Source organism: Pyricularia pennisetigena (assembly GCF_004337985.1).
Source record: "Pyricularia pennisetigena strain Br36 chromosome 7 map unlocalized Pyricularia_pennisetigena_Br36_Scf_7, whole genome shotgun sequence".
In the NCBI taxonomy this organism is placed as follows: domain Eukaryota; kingdom Fungi; phylum Ascomycota; class Sordariomycetes; order Magnaporthales; family Pyriculariaceae; genus Pyricularia; species Pyricularia pennisetigena.
In genome coordinates, this window is record NW_021940919.1 from 1,270,230 (window position 1) to 1,284,010 (window position 13,781).

The 13,781-nt window shown below is 52.2% G+C and overlaps 5 protein-coding genes across 5 annotated transcripts; 1 reads left to right on the top strand and 4 right to left on the bottom strand.

Annotated features, from left to right (window-relative positions):
- Positions 1–444: 444 nt before the first annotated feature.
- On the bottom strand, positions 445–1,424 carry PpBr36_09976 (uncharacterized protein; the record flags this gene model as incomplete). The annotated part of the gene is made up of 2 exons (XM_029897091.1): positions 445–819; positions 939–1,424. The coding sequence occupies 2 exons, from the start codon at positions 1,422–1,424 to the stop codon at positions 445–447; spliced, it is 861 nt and encodes a 286-aa protein (XP_029745062.1).
- Positions 1,425–3,371: 1,947 nt separating this feature from the next.
- Positions 3,372–5,158, bottom strand: PpBr36_09977 (uncharacterized protein; the record flags this gene model as incomplete). Its single annotated transcript, XM_029897092.1, has 3 exons — positions 3,372–3,963; positions 4,095–4,176; positions 4,309–5,158. The coding sequence occupies 3 exons, from the start codon at positions 5,156–5,158 to the stop codon at positions 3,372–3,374; spliced, it is 1,524 nt and encodes a 507-aa protein (XP_029745061.1).
- A 1,679-nt stretch (positions 5,159–6,837) lies between these two features.
- On the bottom strand, positions 6,838–8,977 carry PpBr36_09978 (uncharacterized protein; the record flags this gene model as incomplete). Its single annotated transcript, XM_029897093.1, has 3 exons — positions 6,838–7,109; positions 7,233–7,995; positions 8,102–8,977. The coding sequence occupies 3 exons, from the start codon at positions 8,975–8,977 to the stop codon at positions 6,838–6,840; spliced, it is 1,911 nt and encodes a 636-aa protein (XP_029745068.1).
- A 2,042-nt stretch (positions 8,978–11,019) lies between these two features.
- Positions 11,020–11,600, bottom strand: PpBr36_09979 (uncharacterized protein; the record flags this gene model as incomplete). The annotated part of the gene is made up of 2 exons (XM_029897094.1): positions 11,020–11,119; positions 11,224–11,600. 2 exons carry the CDS (start codon positions 11,598–11,600, stop codon positions 11,020–11,022), a joined length of 477 nt encoding a protein of 158 aa, XP_029745067.1.
- A 518-nt stretch (positions 11,601–12,118) lies between these two features.
- On the top strand, positions 12,119–13,520 carry PpBr36_09980 (uncharacterized protein; the record flags this gene model as incomplete). Its single annotated transcript, XM_029897095.1, has 2 exons — positions 12,119–12,332; positions 12,418–13,520. The coding sequence occupies 2 exons, from the start codon at positions 12,119–12,121 to the stop codon at positions 13,518–13,520; spliced, it is 1,317 nt and encodes a 438-aa protein (XP_029745031.1).
- Between the last annotated feature and the right edge of the window lie 261 nt (positions 13,521–13,781).

Consider the following 13,781-nt stretch of genomic DNA (forward strand, 5'->3'; position numbering starts at 1 on the left):
CAAATTCGTCTCATTCACAGCGCAAAAGGCAATTGGCAGCACGGTGCGGGGAAGAGAAGGGGGATCAGGCAGGCAACCTTTTTTTTTCACCTGATTAAGTTTCAATACTTTAGATTCAGATTTGAATTAAAAAACGGGTGATATCTGGTGACTGACCGGCTTGGCGCTTCCCAACGTTGCCACCCGGGGTGCCACATTGCCATGTAGGTATCATTTCAAAAGCAGTAAATAACATGCAACAATCACGAAAAGAAACCCCAATAGCAAGCAAAGTGAAGGCAAGGTTCCCTCGTTTGCTCCTGAGCATTGCGGAATCGAGATGGTGTGACTCGAATCCCTTTGTGCTCTCATTCACTGAAGCATCGTCGTTTGAGTCAATGGGCCAAAAAGCTTACGCACACACATATGCTTCCTTTCTTTTTGCTTTCAACCTTTCCAGTCATGTTAGGCTTCGACGGTCCCGTTGTTCCCCTGGACCGGGCCGGGACTCTTCTCGTTGATCTGACCAGGCTCGCGGGCCTTGAAGCCCAAGGACGCAAAGTCGGTGTTGCGGTGGCCGAGGAGCAGGACGGCGCCGACCATGGGCCTGCTGAAGATGTCGAGAAGTCCGTAGAAGATGGCCTCGGAGTCGGGATGGATGACGTTACCACCCTCGCTCAGGCCCCAGGAGATGGGATAAAAGAACCAGCAGGTGACGACAAGCAGCGAGGCGGTCAGGTAGGTGCTGCCGACGGAGCCGCCGACGGCTGAGGCGTACTTGCGGCCGGGGATGAGGAGCTGGTAGAAGACGAACCATTCGGCCATTAGGGCAAAGGTGAACTGTATTTTTGTTTTCGGGTGGTGTGTTTCAGTCCGTGAGTGCTTTTTTTTTTTTTTTTCTTATTTATGATTCTTGACAAGACAAACTCAATAGTTTTTCTTTTACAAGTACAACTTACGTATCCCCACTTGTAAGTGGTCTCCGTCAAGGCACCAATCAAAAGGCAGACGTTAAAGATCTCGGTCGCCATCATGGTGGTCAAGGTCGTGGACAGGGGCACGCCCGAAGACAGCATGAGCGCCAAGACGACCAGCGGCAGAGACACGGCCCAGTCGACGTAGCGGGCGTAGAAAATCTCGCGGGTGCCGGCGGCGGAGGTGTAGGAGCTGTCGGGGCGCGTGAACTCGGCCTCGATGGGCACCTGGCCTAGGCCCGAGCCCATGCTGAAGTAGCCTATGGCGGCCACGAAGCAGAACAGGGCCGAGGTCTGGTGGAAGACGCGGTGGTACGGCGGCCTTTTGACGGCGGCCGCGGTGAATGTCAGGGCCGAGACCGTCATGAGAGCCGTCACGGTAAAATACCAGTCGCTGCCGTGGCTCGTGAGAGCCGTGTTGGCCTGGGACCCGACGACAGAGTTGATTCCGAGGGCTTGATTGCCGGACATTTTGTGTGTGTGTGTGTGTGTGTGTATGTCTCTCTCTCCCGGGTGGGTGTACAGACTAGTAGTGGTAGATGGGGTGTCAAACTCGAAGCTGGAAATATAAAATCTCTGAGCTTATCGTCTCGTCTTTCTCGAGGCCCAGCAGAAAATGAAGAGATAGAGATCTTCGTCCAACCGCTACTTGACCCGGTGAAGTTGGACAAAAGTACTAGGTCGGGCCTGCGGGGGAAAAAAAAGGAGCGGCAAGGCGCACATATTTCTACGCAGACGGAAAAAGGCAGCATCGGTCCATGACCGTCCCGATCGTCTTTACCGCGTTACAAGTCACATATTTGGAGGGGATCTGGACTGGACTGGACTTGGCTGAGGCGGACTCATGATGACAGGTGGAAAAGTCCCCCAGACTCCATTAGTTCCGATCATGCCGAGACAACAGACGTTTTTCTTTTTTTTTTTTTTTTTTTTCCTTGCTTCTTATTGTTTGCCTTGCTGCTTTCTGCCCTTTGATCTTTGACAAATCTTGGAGACTCTGCAGGGTTTCCGCACCGGAAAACCCAGGTCTTTAGGTCATGAGGCTAGTGCAAATATCCAATGTAGAGCTATCATCCATGGATGCCGGTGTTTTTTGACCAACCAATTCTCGTCCCTTGTCGGTTTACAGTTTTTCGTCGGATGAGTTGGAGTGAGGTATGACCCTTTGCCGGCAGCTGAGCAATCTTGAGTTTGGGATTACTGTGGGAGGAATATGGTGAGGAACAGGTGTTGAAAACTTGAAGACAATGCATACCGTATCTATCCTATAGTTGTAGGTAGTATCGATGTGACAGTGACGGATTGGCACAATGTGAAGCCGTCAGACTATTTCCAGCACGTGTGATTGATATTGTGCCAAAGGACAATTTTTCGACAGCTTCGGATCTCGATCTCCCCATCAAGGTCATGCGACTTGAACCCCAAAGCCGTCGGTTTGTTACCGTCAGATGGTGGCGGGATGCTGCTCATCCAAATACCACATTCGACATGCTTCCAACCCAATATAGGAATAGCAAGAATTGCAATGCAACGACCTATCGAAGCGGGCGGCTCAGGGTATGATAGATGCGGGGAAAGGCACTGATTTTCGGTCTCGGTACTCAGACTCACGAGTGCCAGGACACGGGAGAGGGAGGGGGCGGGTAATATTCAAGGTCGTGTGCCGTTAACGATACAACAAGCATTGGACTTGATTCGCCAAGCTTTTCGTTGCTCCTAAGACGGGCCGATTGACGATGCTGTCCCTGCTATTCTACCTCAAAACTCAAAAATAAAAAGAAAGTAAAGAAAGGAAACAAAAAAGTCTTGTCGCCATGGCTATTGAGCCCGGAGGAACAGCCATGTCAATTACTACAGCTCAACTCTCACATCTCATCCGCTACTCGATCAAGATGAAGAATAACCTGGCCTGGTCGAGATCTCGTTCATCTGCCAATTGGACATGGCTGTGGCACCTAGACCTTGAAGCCCATAAGTTCGTCTCAAAACCTTGTTGGTTAGTTTTATAGTTTTACCACATCGGGCAAAGCAACTCCTCTTGGCCAGGAAAGTGAACCAGTCGAGACCAAGATTTCTGATCGTAGCGGACACTGCGTAGTTCGAGGTACCGACCGAATGGAATGTTATGAAACTCAGCTCTATTACACATGTTATACATTGATGTGTTCCCGGTCTGCGCCGTCTAGATACAACAGAGAAAAAACAGGGATAAAAAAAAGAAGGGGAGATAAAACAACAGCCTGGATAATCTTTTTACACCTGAATAAGTGAGGGGAAAAGAAACAGCAAAAAAAAAAGAATGGCCAGAAAAGCCTGCTCTTGTGAGAAAATAAAGAGTGATAAATGAGACTGTGACAAGCCAATCTGATGGGGGGTTTTTTTTTTCTTTTTTTTTTTTTTGCAAGAAACAAAATGATCTCAACCTCCCACCGCCATCGCAGCCTCACCCAGCTTCCTGATCTCCTCGGCCAACGTCACGGAGCTTATGTATTTGCGCCTGTTCCTCCTGCTGACGCCCTCGTGCTCCTGGTTCCACTCCAAGACCTCCTGGATCATGCCGTCCATGCTGGTCGTCAACCCCGTGTAACCGAGGCCGCCCTCGCTCACGGGCCTGGTGGCGTCGCCCTGGTGGTTGGCTACGAGGTGCGTAGTGATGGTGAAGAGCGGCGGCTTGAGGTGCTTCATGTCGTTGTTCAGGGGCGGGAAGATGCGCTTGAAGCGAGGATAGCGGTACGGGAGCAGCGAGTACCACTCAATGACGTGGGCGGCCATCAGGACCACGACGGGGAAGAAGATGCGCACGGTCCGGAACGTGGTGATGCTCAGCGTCGACATCATCGACCACAGGGTCCTGTTCGTGATGGGCGGGTTGGGGTCCGTGACCGTGAAGGGTCTTCCGGCCTGTGGACGCGAGGCCGAGTCGACCGGGTCCAGAACCGCCTCCATGTTGAGGTGGGCGACGGCGCAGTTGATGGCGTGTATGTATGATTGAGCGATTTGAGGGGTCCATCTATGCGAGTGAGCATTTTGTGTGAGCATGGGAGGAGGAGGAGGAGCATGAATACCATGCCAAGTGAACAAACCTGGGCTTTGAAACGCCTATAGTCGGGAGTGCTATAAAAGGGGGAGGGGAAAACTCACGATGGGAATATCACCATGGCCAGTGAACCGCCGATAATGTTATCAATCGGGTTTCCATAGATGGCATTGGCGGGACGGATAGCTAGAGTTTTGTTTTGTTTTGTTTAGAACCTCTCATCTCAAACAAACACCTTGTCACACGTTCAAGGCGCGGGCTCGATAGTGGGGAGGAGGATGAGGAGGAGGAGGAGGGATCAGGTCAGTGTTTACTTACTTCCCGTCCGCATCTTGTCCGAATTGGCATCACACACTATCCGCTCAGCATGAGCTTTGCTCGCAGAATAATTTGCAAAATATTCGTTTTGCGGCCGCAGTGGCTTCCAAAAGTCGCTCTCGTCTAGCACCTGGGCGTGATACCGCGGCCCCTTGGTGAGGAGCTCCCACGGCGATATCCAGAACTCGACAGGCCTTATAGTGATCGATGCCGAAGACGTCGCGACAAAGACGTCGGCACCGGCGGCCTTTGCCTCCTCGATGAGGTTGCGAGTTCCGTCGATGTTGACCTTTTGGCACAGACCAGAGACCAGCTCGGAGCGGTCAGAAGGCACTATGACGGCGGCCGTGTGGAAGACGGTGAGGGGCAGATGCGCAACAGAAGGGTGCCAGGGTCGCGCGAATGCCTGGGCGACGGCGGCCCTGGACGAGATGTCGGTCTTGACAAAGTCCACCTCGGCGGCAGGGCCGACCACCATGTCGTTGCGATGCGGCTTTTGAAAGTCGACGATGCGGATGCTCTCGGGCGGTTGACCACGGGCGAGCAGCAACAGCACGATGTAGCCGCCAACCAAACCGGAGCCGCCCGTGACGATGTAGCGCCTCTGCAGTTGCGGGGGAAGCTTGTGGGCGATGGAGCTGATGGTCATGGGCCTCGCCTTGATCGCCTCGTACCTCTCCCTGACTTGAGCCTTGGTCCAGTGCTTCTGGGTAACCTTTTTGACGTCTGCTGGGGTTCCGCACATGGCCCAGTTGAGGATGGAGAGATATAGGAGGGCCAACAGGAGGAAGAAGAGGACGCTGGCCACGAAGACGATGCGTACGCAGTCTATCATTGGGGGCAACTCCATCTTTGCGGCTGTGTCTGTTGTGCTTTTATCCTGCAGGGTATGCTCATGTGCAGGTGGTGTATGAACGTTTGAGGTGTTGACGAGAAAGTCCAACGGCCAGAGCCTATGGGGGATTCTGGTTGAGAAGAATTCTCAGTAGTAGAAGAAGAAGAAGAAAAGACGGGAATGGGAAAGACGCATGTAAGTAGATGTGTATGTATGTATGTATGCTTGTATGTATGTACCTGTGTATGTATATGTGGCTCGGCAGGTATATGCAGAGAGACAGGCATGTGCAGTTCAAAATCCTTGCCCAGAATGGGTAGACGGCCAAGGTTTTTGTGAGAGAGAAAACATGTGTAAGTAAGTATCAAGCAGTGCAAAAAGTACCTTTATCTAGGTAGCTAGATAGTCTGGGGTATATCGTTGTGTTCCAAAAAAGATCGGGTCCAGGAAGGCAGAATCGCTAAAGATAAACAGCGCACAGTGGGCGAGGAGAAAAGTGTTTCTATTGGGCCGAGAGAAAGAGATCAGACGTCGGCATATAGTGCGTCGAAACCTGCTCCAACGGGCAGGTCAGCATGGCGACTATAGTGAAGGGATCAACTACCGATACACTTCAATTAGCAGGACCAACCAAGCATGGCGTATCCTTGTTAAACACCAAGCCTCGAAAACCCAAGCTCGTTGTGCTCACAAACTTGGGACCAACTAAGTAAGTACTTACCTCTGCAGGCAGCAGAAAATAATTTTAAATTAAGCAAAGAAATAGGGTCAACTTCGGCCTTTTCGTTTTCTATACATAGTATGCGCCTTGCCAACACAAGTTAGTGGTGCCTTGGCAAACAAAGCATCTCAACCTCTCGCTCTCTCTCTGTCTGTCTCTCTCTCTCTGTCTCTCTCTCTCTGTCTCTCTCTCTCTGTCTCTCTCTCTCTGTCTCTCTCTCTCTTTCGGTCGGTTCACGAGAGAACCGAAGTCGATAGACCGGCGGCGACAATGGAACAAAATGCTAGAAGAGAATAAAGTCCCCCCCTCGGCTGACTGCAAAAGCACGGCCACCTGAGAGGATCTTGGTTCGGTTCAGCTGTTCTTTCTGCAACAGGAGCACCACCATGCAGCTCTGGCGCAGATGACAGAGGGAGTCCAAAAAAAAAAAAAAAAAAAAAAAAAAAAAAAAAAAAAAAACGTGGGTGCTGAGCTGACTGCCTTGTAGTCAACGGGCATTGTAATCGTTCCAGAAAACCCTAAATCCCGACGCAGCCGCCGAGGGAAGCATTCGTCTGTACTGTAGGGTTGCCCATGACCATGATTGGTCGACCAACCGTTGAACTTGGTCATTCCAGACGAGGTACAAGTAGTTCGCTATCGGGTTTGGTGTAACCAACCAATAAATGATGGCGTCACCGTGAGAATCAAGAGAAGGAAAAAAAAAAAAAAAAAAAAAAAAAGAATCCATAGGATACCTCGACACCTCGTATGCATATGGTATGAAAGTATGCAGCTTGGCAGTACCTTTTGTATCCTACTTTGGAAATTATAAGCTTTGGGGTAGATCGGCTTGGACACTTTCTTCAAGCCACAACGGCTCGCTAGCTTTGACGATGCACAGTAATGATTGCGTCAACCAAACCTAATTGACAGACTTCACGTGGCGCTTAAACGGCGAACATCATCTCTTTTATTGACGTGCTGCTATCGCTCAGTTAAACGGAGTCACCTCCTCCATGTAAAGGTCGTATATCCCGTTGCCACAATACTTGTCCTTGTATATCCACATTGACTTGTCTTGTCTCGATTCGGCCGAATTTCTTCCCATCGAGCTGTCGCCTCTCCTGTGCTCGGCCGATTGCTTCTGGCGGCGACCCGCCTCTGTGTAGCGGACGGCGGCCTTGACCATGGACTTGAGCACCTGGGCCTCGACGATGGGCGACTGTTGTGGAATCACAATCTTGTGCGCAAGTAGCACGCCGGCTGCAATTCACCATGTTAGAATTTTTTTTTTTTTTTTTTTTTCTCTCTCTTTTTTCTTTCGCGTCTCTCCCTTGGCAGTGCAGCGACCGCGTCGGGGTGGCTGCAGATTATGTATGCACTTACTCAACCCAAGCACAAGCAAACCAGTTGCGGTGGCAATCAGTATAACATGGATGATGGGCCAGTGCTCCATCTTGAGCTTGTTCCCAATCTCGGGCATCATCCCCGATACGGTGATTGCCTCGTTGTTCTCGCCGGCGACGGCAATGACTCCAGTGGCGAACCTCGACATGATGGCAGCCAAAGAAGTGGCTGAGCCGCTGAATGGTGTACCGTATAGGTTCTCTGAAGGGTAGACCTGTGACTGGACCACCACTTCGGTCTCCTTGTTCTGGACGCCCGAAGGAGCATCAGCAGACACCGAGGCGAAACCCTGTAGGGCGATACCCGCCGCAGCCATCCTGGCCAGCTCATCGCCCACCTTCTCCTCGGGCCGGGTGGCGCCCTCGACATCGCCCACAGAAACCGTACAGTTGTACCACCACGCTTCGGGGAAGGCTGCCTCGAACATCGTGACGATGGCGCAGCGGGGCCCGCATTCCAACCGCATGTCGGTCATGTAAGTGTTTTGATCGAGACCGCCTCGGACCGGCAGGTTGACGATCCCCCTCTGGTTTTCGGTTAGTCGGATCGTGATGTTTGACTGGGTGCCGTTTCCGCCCTCGATGACGGGGAATGCGCGGCATTCGGTGCGGACCTCGATGGAGCGATCCGTGGCGGCCGTGACGGGCAAACGATCGTTGTTGTTGATGGTGTTGGGGTTGAGCTCGTGGAACACGTAGGAGCAGTTCGATTGCTGCAGCTTGGGGTCGCAAAAGTAAAGTGGCTGTGGCGATTTTTTTTTTTTTTTTTTTTTTTTTTTGCGGCAACCGGTGAGCGTTAATGAGTTTTGAATCAACTCGTACAATCTGGGTACGTTCTCGACTACTTACATTGTCTGCATAGTAAAGATCACCCGACTCGGGTTTCTTCTCAGGCCCGGCGACGGCGTACGCTTGGGAAAACACGCCAAAGCTGTTGGCAGTGTACTGCCGAGCCTTTTTCAACACGGCCGGTGAGGTTGAAGCCGACGAAGACGTGGAAATGACAGTCATGTTGCGAATCAGGACTCTCCCGGGAACCAACAGAGCCTTGTCCTCCGCGTTCTCGACCGAGAAGCAAAGACCGAGCGAGGCGAGTGCGATCTGGGCAGCTAGCGCAATGAAGAGCCAGAGCGATGCGACGGCCAAGACGGGAAGCCGCTTGGAGCTCATGATCAGCTTCGCGATGCGCGTCAGGCTGTGGGCCTGCAGGATGGCCTCGACCTTGCCATGTGAAAAGGAACGCCGGCTCAGGATGAACCAGCGCAGATCGCCGACGATCTTGTTCATGAAGCTAACCACCATCAGGGCGAGGCCGATGGAGAAGCCGGTGATGAGCGCGTTGAACACCCGCTTCCTCCTCTTGCTCAACACCGGCTCGCTGGAGAACGTGTAGAGGACGGCATAGATTCCTCCGATCAGGAACAGCACGATGACCCAACGGGACAGCATGGCCCCCACGGCCCTTTTCAGTGACGGTCTTTTCGCCGGAAATCCCTTGAATCCATCAGTTGGCTCCGGGCTGCTGGCACCTCTCGACGACGGCGGTCCATACTCGTCCTGGCGTGGTCTTTGCTGCCTCTTGCTGTCCCAATTGCCCTGCAGACCTCCGGGTCCATCTTCGCCTCTCCTCATGTATGCCTCGGCCAGTTTTGGTGGCGTCGTCGTGTCTTCCAACATGATGTAGGGCTGAGTTTTGTTGGTTTTGAACGAGTGTTGTTGATCCATCGCCACTGTTGTTGGCACGGGCTGCAAAATGCAGCTCAAACTCTGAAAAGGATACAAGTTTGCCGAAATGGGATGTCAGTCGTCCGGTTTGCACAGATGAACGAACGACTTGTTCCAGAATAGAACAGAGCTGTACCCAATCCAGGCACGAAATATAGGTTACGAGTGAGTGATGCAGCTATTGTTGAGCTGTGGGGGGGCCCCTCAGCTGAACTTTGTTTTTTTTTTTTTTTTTTTTTTTCCCTTCATTACAAGAGGTCCAAGGAGAAGAAGAAAGTTTCTTTTGACGGGTTCGCATTGAATGGCAGCGGACGTCATGTCGTTTCTCGGCACCTCAACCTACCCATCGCATAGCTGACTCGCCGTAGTCCATCCCCTTGCGCATATGAGAGGGCTCAAATGCATCCCAGACAGCTTGTCAGACAACCGACCGGGGTGTGCAGGCCGGTCGGTGTCGCACCCGGGGGCCCGAAGACGTCCAAAAATAGTACTGCCCCGGCTGAGTCACCCTGTCCCCCCGGGGTTGAAAACGCGCGCAAGGTCCACAAGAGAAGCCACCACCAACCAACAAAACGGCACTCGTCTAGTGTCAACTCCTTAAGCCACAACATCCTTGATATCAGAGCTATCTTGTATTTGTGACAGAGATGCCCGGCCGTTCCGGTGAATATACCGAGTAGATTTTGGTCAATCTTGGACGCCCATACACCATATGTTGCAACAAATAAAGTCTTTGTCTTTCTAGACTACAGTAGTCATTTCTTTATATGAGGTCAGAGTAGAGTCATTATATAATTACTCACTCTGCTTTCCACAGACGAAGGCTTGTTGTGAAACAAAAATGCCTGCATTCGTATAGATGAAATCCTTCCAAGATGCGGGTGACTAAAGCCCACCATGCCCTTGTTGGCTTTTGAAGCGTGGGTAGTCAATCCTAGAGTTTGTGTAACCAGGCAGAAGCCTGTCTTTTCATAGCCACGCCAGTCTCCGCGGCGGTATTCGGCAGATCGCACCCAATTCCGCTGCTCTATTTCAAGTAAGTAATCGTTTTAAGAGCTTGATCGCTTTGCAATTGAGTAACGTAATCAACTCCACAGCCTGGACAAGCCAATGATGCAGAAACAAACAGCGTCAGTGCTAAGAAGAACCCTTAACCCGGATACTGAAGCTGACAAGCATTTTAAAAGATTCGCCCTATAGGACTTTAGCTAGTAATAACTCTGATGATTTTGTGTTAAAAAACAACCTCGAGTAGGATCACCAGCTCCATTAACAGCGGGCGATTGGAGGTGTACATGATTCTGAGGAATTATGAGAATGAAACGCATGCAATTACGCATTGCAATGTCTTCGCTGTAGCTGTGCATAAAAAGGCCGCTTACTTCTGCAAAATAAGGGGCAATAATAATGACTAAAAAGGCCCAAGACACGGCCAAGACTGACCTGCTAATTTCAATTTCAACTACGTGTTGTGACATGACTCCTCAATGTAGCCAAGTCTCTGACTAGACTAGGCCCAACAGACAGAGCCGCACAAGGTTGGTGCAAATGCCGACTTCCGGTCGGGGATCGGGGATCCTGTTTTTGTTGACAATGAATCCAGATTGTGAACGTACGTAATCGCGACTGTCCGCATACAGTGTTGACACAGTTGTTGACGAAAGATGTAGATATAACATAAATACATGTTGCACTTAAAACCACAGCCAAAAGACGAAAGCTCCCGTCTATGACTAATGCCAGTGACTTTGTTAAATATAGCCTGCAACAATATATATTTGCGATTGGACCAGTTTTATTTTATTGTGTAACAAGATGCGGAGCAACGTACCAATTGTGTTTGTTATTTTTAAACCGGGCAAATTGGGAACGCAAAAGGCAGCAACTGGTAAATACTTTTCCTTGGAAACGAGATTAATTTTACATTTACAAACAAATAAATCTTTTTTCAACAGATTCAAGGGGGGGTTTTTTTTTGGTTATCGGAGTGCCGTTTCGATACGTCCACCAGCACGTGCCTCTGGCGAGCTACCGTGGCCGTCTCATTGGGTTTTGCCTTTGACAGCCGGCAGGTCGTCGCCAAGCCAGCCCAAGAGATAAGCCAACTTGATAGAAAAAGCCACTACGGGGCCGAACATGTGTCTGAAAAAGGTTGTACAAGGGCATTCGAGAAAGTTAGTTATTTAAACTCGCCGAATGCGCCAAGAAATGGGAGGGGAGGGGGAGAAGGAGGTTATCGTTCGCACCCTTTCATCTCCGTGGTCCAGTTTGCAACCTCAATTGCAGCAGGGCCAGCCGGTCCCAAGACGGCAGCAACGGCGCCCCAGTGAGCAATGTCAGAGAGCATCAGGGCTAGGGCAACAAGGTGGGCGGTGCGTCGGTTCTCGCACGTGAACATGACGACGGCGACCAAAACACCAACCAGTAGCATCATAAAGCCAAGATTCAAGCTGGCGAGTTTTTCTGTGGGTAGATAATCTACGTCGGATGATGGAAGATCTCCAAAGAGTGCAGCCGTGTAGTGGCCCGGGTTGATGATGAGTGAAAGGCCACCATAGCAAAGGAGTAACGGCTCAAAGTAGCAAAAATAAATGCGCGGGAAGGGGGCCATGAAGGACGCCATGGTAGTGTTATCCCGAGATATTTCTGTCTGGGCGGGATTTGGTAGTGGTGAGATCTCTGTCTGAAGAATTTGACTGCACGTCGGTGGTGTCTAAGCAACCAAGGTACCTGTATCTTCTTGAACATAAACGGCGTCAAAATGAGAGCGCGTCCACACGTGACAGTGGAGGTGACGCCGCCGGTGGGCAAGTGGGGTATGCAGACAAACAGACTCTGGGGAAGCCATTTAGGACGGGACCTCGGCAGGATTCGTACCCCATCCTCCCCCGGAGTGCCGCGCCCACGCGCTTCAATTCGCCGTCTACCCCCAACCTCCACTATCGACCCAAGCCAACCTAGCTCAAAGGTCCATTGATAGATTGACAGTTCCGGGTGCTCAACATCATTTCAACTCATCGACAACGAGAGAAATACTGCTTTGGTTTTCACCAGCGGTCCACTACTGGTTGTCTCATTTGCTTCGGTCGGATCGTTCAGCCTCAACTCGGCTCGTCAGCATCAAGACCAGCCGCAGCAGCCATGGCTACGATGCCATCGGCGCCTGTCGCTGCGGCTGCGGCCGCTTCGCGCTCCAAATCGGCTGCCGCTCCTACCAAACCCCGATCCGCAGTGCGCCAGGTTCTGTCACTGCCGCCCCGCCTCTTAAACATGTACGACGACTTCATCATCAAGAACGCGAGCCAGGTGTCGCAGATCGAAAGTGCATTGCGCTCATTGACATATGTCATTCCCGGTATGTATTTTACCCACGCCTGAACCTGTGCTGTGCCTGTTTCTTCTCATCGATAGCTAACCCGCGGCCCGTGAATCCGCGACAGGCCGCTTCCGCGATGCGGAAATAGCCTCAGAGTCTCTTCACTCGGGCGTCGGTCTCCTCTCCCTATATCACGATCTCGTCTTGCAGCAACGCGCCGCGTCACCCTCCTCTTCTAAACTTCAACAACAGCCGACATCCGCCCGGCCGGCCCACACGCGCTACACGATCTTTTGGTTCCAAAAGTCCCCGATATACCGCCGCGTCGCCCTGGCGCTGCAGGTGGTCCAGTACACGCAGCTGCTGCTTGAGATGGCCGCCAAGCGCCGCGGCGACGAGCGCCTGCGTTGGCGCGTAGTCGTCCTCGTCGAGGCCTTCAAGGCCTTTTGCAAACTCGTCCTGCTCCGCATCACCCGCGGGCGGCCGCTCCTCTCTCCGCCCGTTCCGGAGCGACAAGTCTTACCCGAAGAAAATGAGGGCGACCTAGATGGCGTCCCACCAGAATTAGGAGACGAACAAGGCGACGGTCAACACGAGAACGGCGTCTTGGTTAATGGCAACGGCAACGGCGCTGCCAAGAGCAACGGTCATGCCCACACAAACGGCAAGACGATAGCAAGCCCATCATCCCCCCAAAAGGAGTGGTTCATGCCGCGCACGCAGGCTACTCTCCCCTCGCTTCCTTCAAACTCAGACATTGGCTCATACCTTCTCTCGCGCGTCCTGACCGCCGACGATATCAAGCCTGCCCCGAAGCTGCTCCGCCCACTGTCCGGGGCCGCCCGCGCGGCCGAGGTGCTTCACATCCTTGCCCCGCTCGTTTACGCCCTGACCCTGGCCCACTTCTCCCTCCGCGCATCCGAGAAGGGTGCTTCGGGCAAGAAGAGCGGCGCCGCGAACTGGACGCCCTGGCTGCTCGGTGTCGCCCTGTCCCTGGCCGCGCGGCAACTGCGCGACCGGGGCTTTGGCGCCTCGGCCCTGGAGCGGGAGGAGTGGGACCGCCGCGGTTGGGGCATCGGCTGGTGGGCCATGCGCGGCGCCGCCTACGAGCACGTCGTCAAGGGCGTGGTCGAGGGTGTCAGGAGGAGGATGCCGAGCTTCATCGGCGGCGTGCTGGAGGACTACGAGTACCTGTGGGATAATTACTATTTTAGCACTGCCGACTAGGCTCGATTGCTACCCACGGGGCTGACAGAGATGGCACTTGATGTGCGGTTTGTTGCGAGAATAAAGTTGGTGGATGTATTCATTTGTAACTTGTCTGGCCTTGACTGATGCCAAGGCTTGACTTGTGCTTTCCTTTTGACTTTGCGATAATATAATTTTGATGAACGTAGAATTAGGACATTGATCGGTTTTGTAAATATAGGGGAATACCTTGTGGAATACGAACAGTCGTCTTTGGGAGATGGGGTAGTCACGAACAAT